At 42.1% G+C, this 16,244-nt stretch overlaps 1 protein-coding gene across 1 annotated transcript; it reads right to left on the bottom strand.

Annotated features, from left to right (window-relative positions):
- Positions 1 to 1,355: 1,355 nt before the first annotated feature.
- tnip2.S (TNFAIP3 interacting protein 2 S homeolog) lies at positions 1,356 to 12,208 on the bottom strand. The gene is made up of 6 exons (XM_018243015.2): positions 11,409 to 12,208; positions 6,491 to 6,796; positions 4,697 to 4,780; positions 4,144 to 4,422; positions 2,889 to 3,005; positions 1,356 to 1,870 (listed from the first exon to the last, which is right to left on the bottom strand). The coding sequence occupies exons 1-6, from the start codon at positions 11,772 to 11,774 to the stop codon at positions 1,589 to 1,591; spliced, it is 1,434 nt and encodes a 477-aa protein (XP_018098504.1). The 5' UTR covers positions 11,775 to 12,208; the 3' UTR covers positions 1,356 to 1,588.
- Between the last annotated feature and the right edge of the window lie 4,036 nt (positions 12,209 to 16,244).

The following is a 16,244-nucleotide window of genomic DNA, read 5'->3' on the forward strand; positions in this document are numbered from 1 at the left end:
CTAGGCCGGGATAATACCGGCTGGGTGGCAACCCTAGAAACGCGTAGGGTGGATGGAGATGAAGCTATAATTTTTACATTTTTCTACCAATAAATGTATCTTTTAACTGAATATCTCTGGTCTTGTGGATCCGTTTGAGTGCCGCTCAGCCCTGCGGCTTTATCTTCTGCTGTACCGCTCCCCGAAGTTGGGGGTCTGGTGCAACCGGACCACTTTCACTGTTTGGCGACTAACCTTACAACTAATTCTGGAGCACCTTGTTGTCCTCTAACCATTTGAATATTTCAATGTAAACATTGTACATTATTGCACCAGGGCAGCACTTATACACAAGTTTTATTTGAAACCAGTCCTATTATACAGAATGTTCAGGACCTGGGGCTTTCCGGATAAGGGATCTTTCTGTAATTTGGATCTTGATCCCTTAGGGCTGGGACACACTGGGCGATTTGGGAAGATTTAGTCGCCTGGCAACTAATCGCCGCGACTTTACACGACCAATCTTCCCCGAATGCCTCCCCTCGCTCTGCGCCTGGCTAAAATGAAAAATCGCCTGCGCTAATCACACGCGGCGATTCGTTTTCCGAAGTCGCCCGAAGTTTCCTCGTGAGGCAACTTCGGGCGACTTTGGAAAACGATTCGCCGTGTGTGATTAGCGCCGGCGACTTTTCATTTTATCCAGGCGCAGAGTGAGGGAGGCATTCGGGGAGAAAAGTCGCTGCGATTAGTCGCCAGTGTGTCCCAGCCCTTAAGTCTGCTACAAAATCAAGTGAACACAAAATAAACCAGGGAGTCTGGTTCTGCTTCCAATAAGGATTAATTATATCTCAGTTGGGATCAAGTACAAGATACTGTGTAATTTATTATTATTACTACAGAGAAAAGGAAATAATTTCAAAAAATTTGCATATTAGGATTCAGTATTCGGCCGAATCTTTTGCGAAGGATTCGGGGGGTTCTGGCCGAATCCAAAATAGTGGATTCGGTGCATCCCTAGATGCCTTTATAAACTTTGTGTAGTTTAATGTAAACTGCAATAGAAATTGTTGAAGGAAAACAAAAAAAAACAAAGATTTCTAGATTCGACGTGATCATTTGAAAATTCCTTTTCAAAATAAATCTATAAATAAAATATTCAGATTGATTTCTTTCTCATCCTCGGAGCACAGATTGTAAAGGAAATCTAGTTGTGACACATGCAATTCGCGTATGGTTTTTATTTGGACGTGATGCAGTTATCGTGGATGATTGTGCGCCAAGAAGGCCGTTTTGTGTTCATTGTGAAATGGAAAATGGATTCCAGTTTTTTCACGCTTTTTCCAACATTTGCCTCATTCCTTTACACCTCTCCAGAGAGCTCTTTCCACCCATTCCTGCACCACGTGCCTAGATTATCCTTGTCCTCTTGTAGGTTTAGATCCTTTATTCAAGTATTGATGTAGTAATTGATTCCTTTCTTACAGTATTTCAGTGACCCAGCTAAGGATGTAGCAGCATTTTGGCACAGATTTGACAAGGTTCACACAGGACCATCGAAGCCCGTGCCTCGTAGTGGTTAAGTAAACAGCGACCAACTGAAAAGCTGCGTTCACTGGCAGCAATCGGAGATGTGTTCAAGAAAATTGACACCAAGTTTGTCCTTGAAAATCCTAAAACAGCGAGGGCACTGGAGCTCGTCCTGAGCTCGTCTGTCAGAGGTAGAGTTCCTCTGTGCTTCTGCTGCTTCTGCTGCTGCTGCTGCTACTTGTCTCCTGCCCTCTGTGTGCTCAGGGCTACTGCCCCTCGGGGCTTCTGTCGTGTTCTTCTTCACAAAGGTTTTGTTTTTGTTGCCGATAAAAATGTGGAAATTCCCAGCCGCATCTCGATCATCCTAACAAAGAAAAGAATGCAAGTTATTCACAGTGTCTTCCAGCTTTGCACTTCCCCAATGCACACACAACTTCATCCTACCTCTCTCCTCATATATATATAGTATGGAAGACCCCCGCTAGATAACTAACAATGCATCTCTATAGCTCTACCGTGCAGGCAATAACTAAAACTATAGTACAGTATAAAGTATAGTTTAAAGGGATACTGGGAAAACATGTTTTTTTTCAAAATGAATCAGTTAATAGTGCTGCTCCAGCAGAATTCTGCACTGAAATCCATTTCTCAAAAGAGCAGAACAGATTTTTTTTATATTCAATTTTGAAATCTGACATGGGGCTAGACATATTGTCAGTTTCCCAGCTGCCTCCAGTCATGTGACATGTGCTCTGATAAACATTAGTCACTCTTTACTGCTGTACTGCAAGTTGGAGTGATATCACCCCCCCCCCTTTCCCCCACCAGCAGCCAAACAACAGAATAATGGGAAGGTAACCAGATAGCAGCTCCCTAACACAAGATAACAGCTGCCTGGTAGATCTAAGAACAGCACTCAATAGTAAAATCCAGTTCCCACTGAGACACATTCAGTTACATTGAGTAGGAGAAACAACAGCCTGCCAGAAAGCAGTTCCATCCTAAAGTGTTGGCTCTTTCTGAAATCACATGACCAGGCCTGAGATGCACCTAAACACCAATATTACAACTACTGGTTCACAGCCTATGTGTAAATCAGTTTTTTGGGAAGTCACATATAAAGGCCAAAGCCACATATTCACGCAGCCATTGACTTTAATGGCAACTGCATGTCACTGGGCACATAGGCCAGAGGCAAAACCATGGAATTAGTCTAAGGCTGGCGTTCCAATCGCATAGCAGTGTCAAACAGAAAATTCCCACTTTGTGAATTGTTTCCTTTCATTTATTTATTATATTACATATTATAATATATATATATTTATTATTATTTATTTATTTCATTTATATAGATCATTTGGCTTCAGGCAGAATATTCTTACCATCCTTCGTGTTTGGCGTTGAAGGGAGGAGATCTGTTCCAGGAGCTCTTGTATCCTACTCTGCGCTCTCTCTCGGTCTGACCTCTCAGATATGAAATCGTCTTTGTAAACTAGCAACTGCACAAGAAAAAAAAAAAAACACACCATTAACATAAGCATGGATGCAACCATAGGCTATAAGTACCTGCAATATTCCATACTAATGTCTTCATACTCTTAAAATAATTAAAGGGATACAGTCATTGGAAAACATGTTTTTTTCCCAAACTCATCAGTTAATAGTGCTGCTCCAGCAGAATTCTGCACAAATATTTTTTTACATTTAATTTTGAAAACTGATATGGGGCTAGGCATATTGTCAGTTTCCCAGCTGCCCCCAGTCATGTGACTTGTGCTCTGATAAACTTCAGTCACTCTTTACTCCTGTACTGCAAGTTGGAGTGATATCCCCCCTCCCAGCAGCCTAACAACAAAACAATGGGAAGGTAACCAGATAGCAGCTCCCTTAAGCTGGCCATAGACGCAACGATCAGATTCGTACGATTTTCAGACCGTGTGTGGAGAGTCCCGACATTTTTCATTGATCTGAATGGTCAGTGGCGGGTCGGGAGATAGCAAAGTCCGATCATATGTTGATTCGTATGATCGGACCTTTGCGTCTATGGCCAGCTTAAGGCAGCGGCAGACGAGGAGATTAGTTGTCCAGCAACAAATCCCCCCTACTTCAGGCGACTAATCTCCCAAATGCTTTCCCGCCGGTGGGATGGCATGTGAATCGATTCGGATTTTCAAAGTCGCTCAAAATTTCCTCGTGAGGCAACTTCGGGAATGTATGTCATCCCGCAGCGATTCATATTCTTGTTGGCGGGAAGGCATTTGGGGAGATTAGTCGCCCAAAGTAGGGGAGATTTGTCTTTGGGTGACTAAACTTCCTGTCTGTCACTACCCTTACACAATATAACAGCTGCCTGGTAGTATAAGAACAGCACTCAATAGTAAAATCCAGGTCCCGCTGCGACACATTCAGTTACATTGAGTAGGAGAAACAACAGCCTGTCAGAAAGCAGTTCTATCCTAAAGTGCTGGCTCTTTCTGAAATCACATGACCAGGCAAAATGACCTGAGATGCACCTACACACCAATATCACAACTAAAAAAAATACACTTTTTGGTTCAGGAATGAAATTTTATATTGTAGAGTGAATTATTTGCAGTGTAAACAGTAAAGAAGAAAATAAACTTGCAACCCACGTACCTGCTGCTCAAGCACTTGTATGCGCTCTGAATCCGCAATTCTTGCACCAATCATTTCTTCGTTCTCCAGTTTAAGTTTGGTGCACTCTTTCATCCTCTCCTCCAATAGTTTGTTCATCCGGATGATCTCTTTCTGCATGAGTTCCGCATGGGTGTGAGCACTATGGGACGACCTTAGGTCGATACGAGCCTTAAGCTCCTTCAGCTGAAGGTGAAGCCCCTTTACATACTCCTCTCTGCTGGTGTCATACTTCTGCCACTTTGCATTTAAATCTTCCACCTGGATGGGGCAAATGAAAACATTCCGCCGTTAGCATTTCTAGATATTTATAATTCTATATTTCAAAGACTTCTGGGAAACTGGGATCACGTCACCCAGATCCGCTCTAGCATACACCCGACTCCGAGCAACAAGGCCTTTATCCCTTTAAGCATTTAATTCTGGGGGAAATACACAGATCTGTGTCGAAAGATCCCGAAGCGATGCCCAAGAGCATATTACAGTAAAGATAAAAGAGGAACCTTATGACAGAAATACATTTGCATTGACTTACATGAACAACTTTCTGTTTTAATAAACGGTTCTCTTCCTGAAGTTTACCGAGAGATGACTCATTGCTGCCGTCTAGATTCAGGATCTGCAAATGAAAAAGAAATGAGAAGAACTCGTTAGATAAACTAAAGACAAACGAATCAAATAAACAGCATTAAAAGGGACATTATAACCAAATACAGATGATAGACGATTCCTACTAAGATGGCACTTTCTGTAATACAATATCTTTTCTGTTCCAACCTCTGGTGGTTTGGTTTATTACCACGGTTCCTGCATAAGAAGCCAAGCCAACATTGTGAGGTTTAATTGGAAACCACAGACTTACAGGTGCTTTATCATTTGTGAGAACATGTGCACCAAAGCCCCAAACCAGCCTGCACTTCAATACCACATTCTAAGCCATATTCAAATCAACGAGAAAACCTTTTTTTTTAGGGGGAAAAAAACCACGTTTCTCCTAATTAAGTTCCAGTTTTTCCCCCATAAATTTAAATAGAGTTTTCATCTAATTAACAGTGAAAAGAGTTGTTCTCGTTGAGTGCCATCTGGTTCTATGGGACAATGTGAAATTAAATTCAGAGAAGTTTTTCTTGTCAAATCGGATCTTCTGGACCCAAAGGAGCCAATTCCTAAAAACATAGACTATAATATACACATCACATGTACATGGATAGTAAAGGGACCCATAGCAACAACACACTCTGACTACCGGGCTATCACCATCATTTGTTTGGGAAATAAATAAAATATTATGGGGGTTATGCAATAAAAGGCAATGAGTTTGCCCAGTAACTAATAGCAACCAATTAGCAGGTAGCATTTACTGACCACCTGTTTAAAAGCAAACATCTTATTGGTTGCCATGGGTTACTGCCTTTGGGCAAACCTAGTGCCTTTTATTACATATGGGGGTATAAGTTGGTTTCTCTTCATTACCTAAACAGCCGATAATGAATGAATTCTGGAAAAAAAAATTCCAGATTCCATTTGTTTGAAACCACCCCCCTACTACCAGAAAACATGGTAATTAAATGTGGACCCATTTGACATTAAAATTAAAGATGGGCAGACCAATCCCATCATTTTTGCATTTAAACAAATTTAGAATCCTCCGCAAAAGAATTGGCAAAACATGGAACCGAAAAAAAACTCTATTTCAAATAAAAGAAAAAAAATGGCATCATTAGTGAAAAATAAATTGACGCGTTCAGTTATCGGTTTCTTTAAAGGCACAGGACTTTCAGTTAACTTTTAATATGTCATAGAATGGCCAGTTCTAAGCAACCTTTCAAATGGTCTTCTTTTTAGTAGTTTTTAAATTATTAGCCTTTTTCTTCTGATTCTTTCTGGCTTTCATATGGGGGTCACTGACCCCATCTAAAAACAAATGCTCTTTTAAGTTACAAATGTATTGTTATCGCTATTTTTTCATTACTCATCTTTCTATTCAGGCCTCTCCCATTCATATTCCAGACTCCAATTAAATCAGTGCCCCGGTTGCTAGGATAATTTGGACACTAGCAACCGGATGGCTGACATTGCAAACTGGAGAGCTGCCGAATAAAAAATATAACTAATTCAAAAACCCCAAATAATAAAAAATGAAAACCAATTGCAAATTGTCTCAGAATATCCAGCTCTGCATCATACTAAAATTTAATTTAAAGGTGAACAACCCCTTTATGAGTTTGAATAAAATATGCAAGAAGTGATATGGTTCAGGCAAACCCCAGACCAGATTCCTGATTTAATGCCTCCCTAAATTAAAATAAATTGCAATTCAATCTCTCACCTTGTTGGGCCTTTCTGTGTGTATTGCCTCCTCCACATTTCGATTTGAGTTTCTCTGTGTTTCTTCGAGACACTTAACCAGGTGCTGACACATTTCTGCGGTGGCGGCCAGCTTGCGACGGAGTTGTTGGCTTTCGTCGGACAAGGACCGGCACAGGACTTCACTGGTGGCCTGAGCCCTCTCTTTATCAGCCAATGTTTGCTGAAGGCGGCAGATTTCCAGTTCTTTCTCGTGCTGTGGCCAACTGGAATATTGCTGGACCTGTTTATCCTTATCTTCCACTTGCTGATGTAGTCTCTTAATTTCCTGCAAATAAAAAGGATTCTGCTTTTAATTGCAGTTCAAAAACATCTAGAGGTGAAATAAAGACTGCCTGTGCCTTAGCAAGAGGAGGGAAAGTCTTGCGTTCTTATCCTGGAACATGGTACACCCAACGGTACAGACACAACTATGGTGGCCTGGTATAGTTATTAATGACAATCTTTTTTTTTACAGTTCTGGAATGATGTGTTTTTTTCTCAGCTCTCTAGCGGAATGTTAAACTTCAGATTGATACTCTTGGATTGGTACAATAGTAGGTGAAAGCTTAAACATAAACATAAGAAAAACATATGAAAGCCTTTAAAAATCAATGTCTGCTCTAGCTGTCCATAACCTATCCCCACACCCCAAAAGCTATTATTCCAAAGACTACTATAGGCGCCATCTCTCCCTACTATACCTGCTATCCCACAGTCACACTCCCTTCCCAGAGACTATTATCCCACTGTTACTATAGACACCATCTCTCCTTACTATACCTGCTATCCCACAGTCACACTCCCTTCCCAGAGACTATTATCCACTGTTACTATAGGCACCATCTCTCCCTACTATACCTGCTATCCTACAGTCACACTCCCTTCCCAGAGACTATTATCCCACTGTTACTATAGACACCATCTCTTCCTACTATACCTGCTATCCCACAGTCACACTCCCTTCCCAGAGACTATTATCCACTGTTACTATAGACACCATCTCTCCCTACTATACCTGCTATCCCACAGTCACACTCCCTTCCCAGAGACTATTATCCACTGTTACTATAGGCACCATCTCTCCCTACTATACCTGCTATCCCACAGTCACACTCCCTTCCCAGAGACTATTATCCCACTGTTACTATAGGCACCATCTCTCCCTACTATACCTGCTATCCCACAGTCACACTCCCTTCCCAGAGACTATTATCCACTGTTACTATAGACACCATCTCTCCCTAGTATACCGGCTATCCCACAGTCACACTCCCTTCCCAGAGACTATTATCCACTGTTACTATAGACACCATCTCTCCCTACTATACCTGCTATCCCAGTCACACTCCCTTCCCAGAGACTATTATCCACTGTTACTATAGACACCATCTCTCTCTCTACTATACCTGCTATCCCACAGTCACACTCCCTTCCCAGAGACTATTATCCCACTGTTACTATAGACACCATCTCTCCCTACTATACCTGCTATCCCACAGTCACACTCCCTTCCCAGAGACTATTATCCCACTGTTACTATAGGCACCATCTCTCCCTACTATACCTGCTATCCCACAGTCACACTCCCTTCCCAGAGACTATTATCCACTGTTACTATAGACACCATCTCTCCCTACTATACCTGTTATCCCAGTCACAGTTATGCCTAATTGCCACTAAATATTGAGTTGACCTGCCTGTACACATCTGCCGCTCTGTCTGGTCCCACAAACTGCAGGGTCCGGGGCAGTCATTGCTGCTTGGCACCCCAAAAACACAGCTCTGATAACCAAAAGACCTCCACTGTCTAGCACTGGCCAGTTGCTCTCGTATGACAAACTAGAGCAACGTTGTATAATTGCTAAAAGAATTTCCCATTTCTCATGTCTATCACGAGATACGGTGAGTAGGTTTCCCTTATGTAACTCACATGCCTACCAAATGCTTCAGTCGTGAGTCACATGAGCCGAAAATAATCCAAAACTAACATTTAAAGTTAACATATAAAGAGAAAAAGGATTGCCCTGAAGTGAACAGTGACTATATAACAATGGGAGCCTGAAACTGAAAATACGACTCACAGGGATTATTTGAGGACAAGAAGAACTGAAAGGCTGAACTGTCAGACAGATACAGATCCCTCGGAAAGGCACATACAGGTTTAATTACAGTGATTTATGTTAATGGCCTATATAAGAGATACTTGAACAGAAAGTAAAAATAAAAGCTGACAAACATCCTGAAACTGCTTCTAAAAATCAGCTGATCTCCTGGAAGCCACAAACTATTGTGGGCATAATAAGCTGTATGGCAGCACCTGCTATTCATCCTGATGGATAATGGGAGCTGTATGTTACCAATAGGTAATACCTACACCCATCTAAACTCTCTCATTATGTCTGGGAATACCCAGCAATACCCTTACATTTCCTTTACACCGAAGGCTTATAAGGGAGGTTCACCTTTAAGTTAATTTGAAGTATATTATAGAATGGCTTATTAAGCAACTTCATTTTATTTTTATAGTTTTTGAATTATTTTCCTTCTTCGGATTCTCAGTTTTCAAACGGGGGTCACTGACCCCATCTAACAACAAATGCCATGTAAGGCTACAAATGTATTGTTATTGCTACTTTTTATTACTCATCTTTCTATTCAGGCCTCTCCTATTTATATTCCAGTCTCTTATTCAAATCAGTGCATGGTTGCTAGGGTAAACCGGACCCTAGCAACTGAAGCAGCAGTTAACACTGAACTAAAGTTAGATCTTAATGTACAGAAGGGGAATATGACTATGAATATGGTGGGCTGAGGTCATTTTTTAAATGGTGGTTGACCTTAAAGTTAATTATGTTAATTAAGTATGTTATAGAGTGGTCTATTTTAAGCAACATTTGAGTTGGTCTTCATTATTTAGTTTTTGAATTAATTGCCTTCTTTTTCTGACTATTTCCACCTTTCAAAAGGGGGCCACTGACCCCACCTAAACCATATTTATTGTTATTGCTACTTTGTATCATTTCTTTTTCTATTCTGTCCTTCTTCTATTCATATTCCAGTAGTTCATTCAAATCAATGCACAGTTGCTGGGGGAATTTGCAAACTGGAGAGCTCTCGGTAATCTGAGACTGAGACCGGCGACTCGGCGCATGCGCAGTTGGAACAATTTCCTGGCTTGCAACAACTGCGCATGCACCAAAATAAACGAAGATTGCTGAAGCGCTGGAAGAAGATATGAAGACCCGGAAGATGGTTGCCGTGAACTGCGATCCCTGAATCTACACCGAGGGGTAAGTAAAAAGTTAGGGGCATTTCCCCAGGGGAGGTAACACTTAGGCTTGGGGGGGATGAGGGTCTACATAGGGTAGGGTTTTTTTTTTAAAGGGTTGGTTCACCTTCAAACAACTAGTTGTTTTCAGATTGTTCACCAGAAATAACGACTTTTTCCAATGACTTTCTATTTTCTATGTGTGACCATTTTTCTAATATTGAAGTGTAAAGTGTCATTTTTCACCTTCTGAAGCAGCTCTGGGAAGGGGGGTCACCGAACCTCTAAACCGTTTAAATTGATACATTTATTTGATACATTTCTTATCTTTGTCCCTGCTGAGCAGAATCCCTGAGTTTCATTACAGGCAGCTGTTAGAATTGATACAATAGTTGCTGATACTCCAGAGATGCTGCTGAGAAATGGATCAACTAAATGTTCCAAATTGAAGCCGTTCAGAATCAGCACATGAATTACTGAGACTTACAGACTCAAACACCAGAGACAGGGATATTCAACTTTACACTTAGATTTTGGAAAAAGTCTTTATTTCTGGGGAACCATCTAAAAACAACTAAATTGAAAAAAAAAAGTGTTTGGAAGGTGAAAAACCCCTTTAAAGGGTTGAATTCTCCTTTAAAGGTGAACAAGCCCTTTATTGCTTGGGTACAATTGGTTGAACCAAGGATCTCAGGGGCAGCAGGTAACAATGATATAAAGAAAGGGACGGCAGGTAACAATGATATAAAGAAAGGGACGGCAGGTAACAATGATATAAAGAAAGGGACAGCAGGTAACAATGATATAAAGAAAGGGGCAGAAGGTAACAATGATATAAAGAAAGGGACGGCAGGTAACAATGATACAAAGAAAGGGACGGCAGGTAACAATGATATAAAGAAAGGGGCAGCAGGTAACAATGATACAAAGAAAGGGACGGCAGGTAACAATGATATAAAGAAAGGGACGGCAGGTAACAATGATATAAAGAAAGGGGCAGCAGGTAACAATGATATAAAGAAAGGGACGGCAGGTAACAATGATATAAAGAAAGGGACGGCAGGTAACAATGATATAAAGAAAGGGACGGCAGGTAACAATGATACAAAGAAAGGGACGGCAGGTAACAATGATATAAAGAAAGGGACGGCAGGTAACAATCATATAAAGAAAGGGACGGCAGGTAACAATGATACAAAGAAAGGGACGGCAGGTAACAATGATACAAAGAAAGGGACGGCAGGTAACAATGATATAAAGAAAGGGACGGCAGGTAACAATGATATAAAGAAAGGGGCAGCAGGTAACAATGATATAAAGAAAGGGACAGCAGGTAACAATGATATAAAGAAAGGGACGGCAGGTAACAATGATATAAAGAAAGGGGCAGCAGGTAACAATGATATAAAGAAAGGGACGGCAGGTAACAATGATATAAAGAAAGGGACAGCAGGTAACTGATATAAAGAAAGGGACGGCAGGTAACAATGATATAAAGAAAGTACAACCTGCAGTTCTCCAGAACCCCAATGATCCCTGACAGCTGCTGGGAACTGTAGTTGTACAAGAGCTGGACAAATAAGCACCACAGGTCCCTCAGTGAAAGTAGAAGCATAAAGGACATAGTTACCTGGCTCAGGGCTTCCACCTTCTCCTCACAAGTCCTCTCTGTGTCCCTCAGTTTGCTCCTCATTAAGGACAACTGCTCCATCAAACTCTCCACCAAAGACTGAGAAGAAGAGACTTGAGGTTCCTCAGGGCCCAGGAGAGGCTGCTTGTCCCTCAGCTTCTGGATGAGACTTTCCTTGAGCAGCAGCTTTTGTTTCAGGCTATTCACCTCCAGTTTGGCTTCATTATAGAAAGTGTTGAGGGTGTGACAGCTCTGCAGCTTTTTCTTCAGACTTCTGTTCTCCCTGTGCAGTTTATCCACCGTCTCTTCCAGAAGTTTGAACCTGGCCAATAGGGCGTCTGTGCTGCAGTCACTGACAGAGGACATGGTACTGAGCTGAAACAACAACAAGCAACTCCCTAAATCCACACGGTGACCAATCCAGCAGCAGTTGCAGAGACCGCCAATCAGAGCACAGTCCGGTGGTCACGTTGCAGTAGAGGCGCCAATACCGCGCATTGCAGTCTGTGTGTGAGTGAGTGCAGAGCGAGTCTGCCCAGGCTTTTATACTCCGGTAGGCGGGGCCTGGGAATTCCGTCTGGGGCTTCCCCTCCTCTCACCATCGGAGTTTTCTAGTACTTTTACTACAAGCAGCAGGGCGCCGGCTCTCACACAAAGAAATACCCTCTCTTGTCCCTATGGGCAGACAAGCTCTCCCCTGGATGGCGGAATTTATCTCAATGGCTCCCGTGCTGCCCGTGAACTCTGCTCAGAACCGAGTCGAGCCGCTGCTCTATCCGCCAATAGGCTGCTGTCTGCCACAGAGTGGAGGAGGGGCTGAGAGTTGCGCATGCGTACTGGAGGATTGTAGGCGGCGCAGGCGCAGTTGGGGATTCATCACAGGAGAGTAGCCCTGGAACAGTGAGACTGAAAGACTCTTAACTGCTGTGTAATAAGGGAGTATATTAGGATGTCAGGGGCCCAATATAAAACCTTAAAGCCGTGGGCCTATACTCTAAACTATTATTCCTCCTTTCCTCACTCAACCTCTTTATTCTCCTAGTTTTTTTTATATCTACTTACTATATTCTTCCATTTTTAAACCTCTTTTTGTTGAGATTGACCATGAAATAGACCAAACGTAGAAGCAAAGAGTCCACTGACACCAGGGCCCACCTGAGACTTTGCCCGCTATCCCAGTGGGCCAGTCCGGCAGTGGAGTAGAGAGACCTATAGTAGACCTATAGTAAGGTACATTTGTGCAGAGAGGTGTTACAGGTGCTAGATGCACGACAGACTAAGGGTACAACTCCACCGGTGATTTTAAGTGCAATAGCGTCGGGATGAATCACAGGCGTCACGTCGGATGTGCTGAATCTAAGGTAAATAATAGGACTGTCGGATGTTGTCACAGCGTGCATATGACATGACTGTCGGATACGAAACAAACACTATGTTACGTCTTCATGCGACAGTCGTGTCATATGCACGCTGCTACAACGTACGACATTCCTATTATTTACCCTACATTCGGCGCATCCGACGTGACGCCTGCGATTCATCTCAGCGCGTAGGAACAGACGGTATCGCACTTAAAATTGTCTGTGGAGTTCTACCCTAATAGGTAGCTATGAAAGGGCGTAGATTGGGGACAGACCAATGAGAAGACATCAGGGGGTAGATAGATGCCAGGCAGATAGACCAATAGGAAGAAGACAGGAAAGGGGGTAGATAGAAGAGAAACAGACCAATAGGAAGACATGAAAGGGGGTAGATAGAAGAGAAACAGACCAATAGGAAGACATGAAAGGGGGTAAATAGATGAGAAACAGGCCAATCGGAAGACATGAAGGGGGGTATATAGACGACAGACAGACCAATAGGAAGACATGAAAGGGGGTAGGTAGATGACAAACAGACCAATAGGAAGACATGAAGGGGTGTAGATAGACGACAGACAGACTAATATAAAGACATGAAAGGGGGTAAATAAGATGACTCAGACCAATAGGAAGACAAGAAAGGGGGTAGATGAGATGACAGACAGACTAATAGGAAGACATGAAAGGGGGTAGATAAGATGACAGACAGACCAATAGGAAGACAGGAAAGGGGGTCGATAGATGAAAAACAGACCAATAGGAAGACATGATAGGGGTAGATAGATTACAGGCAGACCAAGATAGATATGAAATATAGATATGAAGGGGGGGGGGTAGATAGACGACAGACAGACTAATAGAAAGACATAAAATGGGGTAGCCAGATGACAAACAGACCAATAAGTATTCTGGAAGACTAACTATGAAGATTTTCATTCATCCAGGTCATGGTATATCTAGTATAAGTAAATCTAACAACTGGACTTGCTGAGTAATCAATGAAAATGTTTCACTACTCATCCGAGCAGCTTCTTCAGTTCCTTGTGCTTCTGATGGAGCAGAACCAGCAGCATTTTCTTGTAGGTGATACCAAAACAGAAGCAGGAGTTATAAATCACTTCTGTGTACATTCGGGCAAGGTGCTTTTTGGCAATGGTTGGGTGCATTTGTCAGAATGTCCACAAGAGGTCAGCACTGAGCTTCAGTTCTTTATTTCCCTGACTTCCCTACGTGGTACTAAAACTTCCAAAATGCTGACATCAGTTGTGACACAAGCAGACTGGAAGAGTAAAGAGTGCGGCAGAAACAGGACACCCACAGGCACAAAGGTCTAGTAGACTTTTAATTAGAGCTCTATAAAACAGATGAGGCAATAGAACGTTGGCTCATGTTGTGCCAGTGTAGAGGTGTCCCATTACCATAGAGAGGTGAATCTGCGGAATTCCCTGCCGTGCCTGATTTCTTTATATACTGTGAATTCCTTTTTCTGACATTAATGCACGTAATGAGTGGAAATAGAAATATTAATGGGGTTATGGTTATAATGGTGCGGTCTAATTACTTATTAGAACCAGTGAGATTTTTTAAACATGTGTTAGATTGGCAAGGGTTGGATATCCATGGACCACCCACCTGGTGAATCAGGAACTTGTAGCCAAAACCTGATCACTTTGCAGGTCTCTACCAGGTTAGGTTAATTACCATTAGGGATGCACAGAATCCACTATTTTGGATTTGGCTGAACCCCCGAATCCTTCGCGTAAGATTCACCCGAATACTGAACTGAATCCTAATTTGTATATGCAAATTAGGGGTGGGAAGGGGCAAACATTTTTTACTTCCTTTTTTGTGACAAAAAGTTACGCAATATCCCTCCCTGCCCCTATTTTGCATATGCAAATTTGGAAGGCAGAAGGATTCGGCCAAATCCTGGCTGAATCCCGAACCGAATACTGGATTCGGTGCATCCCTAATTACCATGAACACTTTAAGTCTGCAAACCACCAACCTCCACTTGGTCACGTGATATCTGCTCCATACATTTGTTCTGCCCCAGGTGTGCCAGTTTGACGTTTTTTCCGCCAAATTGGGCTACTAATTTTAAGCCAAGGCCAAGGTAGCCAAGGTACGGATTTGGGCTAATTTCTGGAGCTTTGGTGGGTTTGTACTTTAAAAACTAGCTAAAGTTATTCCCCTTAGTGTGCCATCCCAGTGCATATTGGGTAATAAAGTTTATATTTATCAAATGCCTACAGCCAAGGTAAATGTGAAACTACAATACCCAGAATTCAATGGGAGTAGAAAGCAACTCCCTTTTCTATTTGCTGCAGTTCTATCCTATCAGTCCAAACCTATCTGTACTACAGCCCACTGCCTCTGGTATGTGATAATCACATGTGCCATACAAATAGAATTATACAGGTATGGGACCTGTTATCCAGAATGCTCGGGACCTTGGGTTTTCCGGATAACAGGTCTTTCTGTAATTTGGATCTTCATAAAGGGGGTTACCTTCAAATTAACTTTTAGCATGTTATAGAATGGCCAATTCTAAGCAACTTTTCAATTGGTCATCGTTATTTATTTTTATCATTTTTGAATGATTTTCCTTCTGAATTTTTCCAGCTTTCAAATGGGGGTCTCTGACCGCATCTAAAAACAAATGCTCTGTAAGGCTACCAATGTATTGTTATTGCTAATTTTTATTACTCATCTTTCTATTCAGACCTCTCCTGTTCATATTCCAGTCTCTTATTCAAATCAATGCATGGTTACTAGGGTAATTTCCCCCCCTAGCAACCGGATGGCTGAAATTGCAAAATATAAAGACGCAAAGATAATATCGTACGAAACAAATTTTCATGCGATATACGGTGCGTGTATGGTGGGAAAAGAGCTGACCGATATCGGCAGAAGACTTGGATATGAGTCGGATAATTGATCGGGCTGGATGTAAAATTTTGATCGGGTGCCTTTGAAGGCTCCCACACATGGGCCATTGTTAGTTCTGAATCGTCAGATACAGGTAGAATTTAGGGTTGCCACCTTTTCCGGAAAAAAATACCGGCCTTCCTATATATTTATCTTTTTCCCTATTAATAACATTGGGATCAACCATCATTTTTACCGGCCAGGTGGCAACCCTAGTAGAATTCTATTGTTTGTATATCTGACAATTCAGCTCTACACATGTGTATTGAAATGAACAATCTTTTTGGTATGATCTTTTATGTCTATGGCCACCTTAAATGTGGCAACCCTGGTCTGCCCCACTGCTTGTTCTTCAGTCCTGCTCTCCTGCAATTGATCAAACCCCCATCAGTTGCATCCGAGGCACGTGCCTATACTGCCTGCCCTCCTTGTTCCTGCCCTTAATATGTCTATGCTCTGTCTATATATTTATATAACTGATTTATTATATTGTTTGTGTTATCTTCCGCTGATGTTGTGACACAAGCTACGTACAAACAGTTGT

The sequence above is a fragment of the Xenopus laevis genome, chromosome 1S, assembly GCF_017654675.1.
Source record: "Xenopus laevis strain J_2021 chromosome 1S, Xenopus_laevis_v10.1, whole genome shotgun sequence".
Classification (NCBI taxonomy): Eukaryota; Metazoa; Chordata; class Amphibia; order Anura; family Pipidae; genus Xenopus; species Xenopus laevis.